The sequence below is a fragment of the Stegastes partitus genome, unplaced genomic scaffold (assembly GCF_000690725.1).
Source record: "Stegastes partitus isolate 25-593 unplaced genomic scaffold, Stegastes_partitus-1.0.2 Scaffold2548, whole genome shotgun sequence".
NCBI lineage: Eukaryota > Metazoa > Chordata > Actinopteri > Pomacentridae > Stegastes > Stegastes partitus.
Window position 1 is genome coordinate 5,465 of NW_007580279.1, and position 5,470 is coordinate 10,934.

Here is a 5,470-nt window from a genome sequence, read left to right on the forward strand (position 1 = left end):
TGAACAACCTAAGCCTCATCTGTGTGGAGAGAGCAGAGAGGGGAGGGGGAGTTGAGAGCAGGGTCTGTACAAGTAGGGCGTCGAGCTCATCCCGTGCCACTAATTAAACGAAAATCATGACATTGCTTTTGAATTGTGGTTCAACAGAAATATTAAAACAAACAAACAAAACAAGCAAACAAGCATGATGGGACCGGTAAACTAATATTTTGTTGAACAACCCTTCAATAACTGCAACCAAGTGTTTCCTGTAACTCTCAATCAGACTTCTGCACCTATCAACAGCTATTTGGATTTTGACCCACTGCTCATCAGCAAAGTGCTCTAATTTGTCCGGGACAGTTTTTTGGGGTTTTTTTTTTATTATTCTTTTCAACCACAATTCAAAAGCAATGTCTTATTTCACTAAATTATAACTTAGCAAATTTTTATTTATTAATACTTTTTCAGTTTCTAGTTATTTGAGTGATTGTTGTGAATTTTGCCCTTTTTTTAATGGAAGGCTATGAATACATTTGAGGAAGACTGTATATGGTTTCCTCGCAAACTCTAAGCAGACATGATGCACATCTGTTCCTCTTTTTATTTCTTAACTTGCTTCAGTTAATTCATGTCGTTCACCAAATGGGTTCACGTTCATTAGAAAGAAACTCACAAGTTTTCATTGTGTAAGTGTCTCTGCTTTACTCTGTTGTTGTATTTGTTTCAGTGATCAGTGGATGTCCTGGCAGAGCCTCAGTCAGCCCCACCACCACCAGAGACGTAAGAACAAATACAGATATATACAGATATGTCTCAGTGTTATGTCACAGTATAGTATGAAATAACAGTGTTGATGGAAAAGGTCGCAGTGTAGAATGTCATAGAAAATGTCATTAAACACGTCAAATTGTCATCAAAAAAGTTTTGAAAAAGTCCAGTACAGTTTGTGAATAAATCATGTTCTAGCACAGGGGTCGGCAACCCACGGCTCTTTCGTACCTCTGCTGCGGCTCCTTGTGGCTTTGGAAAATAAATAATGAGTACTTTAATTTAAATGTATTTTATTTTAGCTCGTTAGTTTTTAAAATGTGATTCTAAATTTGAAGATTTTTGTGAACTTGCTCAAAATATGTGTCATAACTGCCGATGTGCGACACTCCCCAGCATGTGCAGTGGTGCCACCTTGATGACGTGCTCCTAAATCTGGCAACTTTCCAAATCTTCTTGGCATTTTTGTTGTTGTTGTTGTTGTTGTTCTTAACTAGCAACAAATCTAGCGACTCTGTCTGGTGTTACTGGAGACTTTTCTGGTGTTTTGGAGACTCTGACGTGAAAACACGTATCGTTCTGCAGTTACTGTCCTCAGCGAACAGCGGTGCTGCCGTGAGCTCCTCCTGTCCCACAGCACTCACAGGTGGTCAGGAGTCTGGTCAGCAGTCCCAGCTGCTGTCAGCAGGACAACCAGACGGCATTTTTACTTTGCTGCAGGTGAATAATTTCAGATCAGCTTTTTATTTCATAAATACAAGGGTAATTTGAATAGATATTTAGTATTTTATTTAAAGGTAACCTTCAACCCAGCGTCTTTTTTTTTTTTTGAGTTAAAAATGTTTTCTTGCAGAAATAAAATTTTGTTTTCTCTGTAGCAGTTCATTGATTTCATAAATGCAACACACTAGTTTTTTTTTATACATAGCATAAAGGTAAAAGCGACATATGCAGTGTTATCGTAATTTTAGATTTCAAAGGGGTTTTGTGGCTCCCAGTGTTTTCTTTTACATGGGAAACGGGTCCAAATGGCTCTTTGAGTGTTTAAGGTTGCCGACCCCTGCTCTAGTATGTCGCCAAAATGTCACAGCATATGTTATTAAAATAGAGTATGACATTTAAGAAAAGTGATCCTATAGTATCCATAAAACCTACGCTGTAAAGTTGGTCATAAAATATGTCTGTGTGTCATCAAAAGGGTCACAGTGTAGTATTTGATTAACAAAGTCGTAGTAGAGTACGTTCTGAAAGTTGTACTATAATGTGTTGTAAAACATGCCATAGAATATAATGTCATCAAACAAGGCCAGTTTGTTTGTTTGGAGCATTTAGTACACAGAGGAAACTCAAGTGAGTGATTCATACAGCGAATTCAAATGCTTAGAAAGAAAGAAAAGATTTAGTGCCAGAGTCGCGCTGCACTCGGCTGCTGACAGACGGACTGACAGCAGATTCTCCAGCACAGCGTTCTCCAGAGAACCACAAGGACTCTGAGATCAGAACGTCCTCCTCCACGCTCCGCCATGGGGGGCCAGCACCAGCAGTGAGGTCACAGAGCTGAGGGCCCCCAGCCACAACATGGAGGTCAGTTCTAGCTCTCGGATTTACAAACCTTCACAAGCATCATGGAAACAGCTGGAAACCGACTGTCTTTAGTACATATACTCAGGGCTGTCGTAATTGGTGTGGTGGCTCTTCTCTGAACAGGGACGGCGGTCTGTGATGCAGTCCTGATATCCCTCCCCAGACAGCTTGATAACCAGCAGCACAATGTAAGTTGGGAGTGAGAATAAGTACTTGGAACCAGCCAGTCAGAACTGTTAATAGAAAGCACAGTCGTGAATCGATAATCCGACACTAAATGTAAAACCTTCTTTTATGTCAGATAGCAAAGCTGTCAGATTGTCAAGACGGAGGTCGAGATACAAGGAGAGCTTGATGCTTGAAGGGTAGTTTGTTGTTAACATTTATAGTTTATAGCAGGCAGTATTTGGCTGCTGATGCCAGTTTAGTTAGCAGTCACACTTCTGTTTCAACGATCAGCAGCGGTGGTGGCAGCGGCAGCATCCATGTTTACTTCCGTAAACACTGAGAACGCTTGCTGTGTGACGTCGTCGTGTCCTCTTCTGTGCATGCGGGACACTTTTGGATCGTATGACGTTCACACAGCAGATCACATACAAGTTGTATTTAATTGGAAATGTGAACGAACTCGCAAAAAAATCTGAATTGAGCATTAAGTCCTGCAGTCTGAACGTAACCAATCTGTTAGATTGTTAAATCAGATAACACACAGTTATCCTTATTTGTGACATAAAATGTCATGTCAGAGTCGGAACCCAAGGCTGTCGGTATCTTAAGGCTAAATTCAATGGTTTCCGTTCGTTTTTCATAAAAACCTGTCGGATAGCAAAGTTTTCGGATTGTTAAGGGTCGGATTATCGAGTCACGACTGTAACCTGAAATATAATCCTGCAGAAACATCCTGAAACTTCCTGCACACTCTGCACATGCAGGCTGCCCTCCAACGCATCACATCAACATTAACTGCAGTTCTCCATCAATCACAGTGTGGAGCAACACCAAACTACACACTGATAACACACTTGTTCCCAGTCCACCTCCCAGTAACATGCCCCAATCAGAGTCTGTACACAGCAGCAGCTGCTGCTGGTTAACTTCTCGATCGTCAGGACACAGTTCATCCTCTCAGCACAAACACCGTCCTGATCAGCATCATGACTCCCATCTGCAGAGAGAAGAAGAAAGAACAGAGGAGATCAGTGAGTGTTTGCAGAGACTCTTCATCAGCTGTCAGTGCTGCAGCTCATCAGTCTAAAGAGCAGTAGGACTTGAGTCCTGTTCAGAGCAGCAGAGCAGCAGCTTCATGTTAACGTGTTGGAGTGAACACACTGAGCTCCAGGCTCACACACCTGCACACACTGTCAGCATCAGGTGTGTTTCTCTGCACATGTCACTGCAGTCCACAGTGGAAACAAACTGCTGACAGTCATCAGGCTTCATTTATGCATAAACTCTTCACTCAGGATTTCCTGCTGCTCCATTTAAACCAACAGTTCCTGAGAGTCCATCAGCATCTGGTCCTCAAACATCAGCTGACAAACCAACATGGAAGCTGTCAGTCAGCACATCTGGATGAAAGCAAACACAAGGACACAGATCTAGATGTGACTGCTGGACCTGAGCTTCTGTTCTCTATGAAGACCTCATGGTTCCTAAATGTCATGATACTGCTGCTGCTGCTGTGAAATAAGAGCCAGAGGTTTGCAGCTTCAGTCACACTGATCTCAGAGCTGTGACCAACATCAGACTGATCAGGAACTTTGGATTGTTGGGTTCTCTGTGTAAATTTGTAAGGCCTATATCTTACTATGTTAAGCGCTATGTGATGATGTGTTGTAAAATGCGCTATACAAATAAAATTGAACTGAACTTGAATTGAATTGAATCAGCTGATCACTGTTGAAATGAGACAACAAACAGTAGATCACATCTGATGGACACTGATGGAGGAGGACATCTGTCTCTGCACATCTGGAAGGCTGTCAACAACATCAACATCAACACAACAACAACAGTCGGCTTCGTGGGTCCATTTCACAAAGCAGGTTTAGTGAAAACTCTGAGTCTGTTAACCCTGAAATGAGGGAAACTGAGTTTTCCATTTCACAAAGGGAAGTAACTCAAACCAGAGACAGAGGGGTAACTCTAGCCTGTTTCACAGAGAGAGCTAACTTAAGACCTCGGTCAGTTACCGTAGTAACAGATTCTATGAACCTAACCTGGTCAGGACCAGGCTTCTTCCAGTGAACCTTGAGTTTCTCTCTGTCTCCGTTCTCTTTCAGCCACACACACTATTTGATTTCCTCATTCGTCCATTCAGTCAGTCAACAGACAAGTTTTTGTGTAACCTCCTTCTGCCGTCTGTTAGAAATCATTAAAAAAAAATCAGAGTCAGTATGTTTTAGAAGTCCATTAGACACAGTAAGTGGAGACTTTTTCCACTAACATGTCCTTTTAATAACGATCCCGTGGATGAAGGTGCAGCATTACTGCGCAGAGAATTAAATATTTGTCAGGAGGTGGTTATCAGACCTCACATAGATGTTCTAGTATTTTTAGACAGTTCTCTTTTTGAGTGGCACTGTTTCACGACACAGTCCATCATCTACACACAACCTGATCCGTCCTTACATGTGTAGCATTACCAACCGTAGTCATGCTCTCACGTCCCAGCAGATACTGTGTGCTGCGCTGCGTTTTGTTGCAAATGGAAGTTTTTTGTACAATGTTGGAGATGCAGAGCACCTGAGTAAGGCACCTGTATGCCCAGTGGTCAGAAAAGTGCGTATTGCCTTAAAACAGCTTTTACCCATCGTTTTCCCTGGACTTAAACCTGTCAGAGCCACCAAGGAGGAGTTCCACAGGACTGCAGGTGAATAATGTAGAGATCTGTTAAATTAATTCTAAATGATATTCTGTTAAAGAATAAATATTCTGTTAAAGTCAACTTGGAAGTAAGGACAACAAATTAAGAATTATTACAAATGAAGAATTATTACTTAGGAAAACGTAAGTCTATTCTGGAGGACTGGAGGAGCTGATTGACAGCTGTCTGAAGCTCAGCTGTCTGAATCCAAAGCGCTGATGAGAGGGAGGGCGCATTCACCTGGATGCGCATCCAGAATCAGACAGTCAG

The 5,470-nt window shown here is 41.9% G+C and overlaps 1 protein-coding gene across 7 annotated transcripts in view; it reads right to left on the minus strand.

The window, feature by feature from the left end:
* Positions 1 to 3,052: 3,052 nt before the first annotated feature.
* LOC103375320 (NACHT, LRR and PYD domains-containing protein 12-like) overlaps positions 3,053 to 5,470 on the minus strand; it is a 22,197-nt gene continuing 19,779 nt past the window's right edge. For all 7 annotated transcript variants that reach the window (XM_008305561.1, XM_008305562.1, XM_008305560.1 and 4 more), the window contains one exon: positions 3,053 to 3,499. In XM_008305561.1, the coding sequence (XP_008303783.1) occupies positions 3,487 to 3,499 (13 nt within the window). In that variant the 3' untranslated portion in view covers positions 3,053 to 3,486. The remainder of the gene's footprint in view (positions 3,500 to 5,470) is intronic.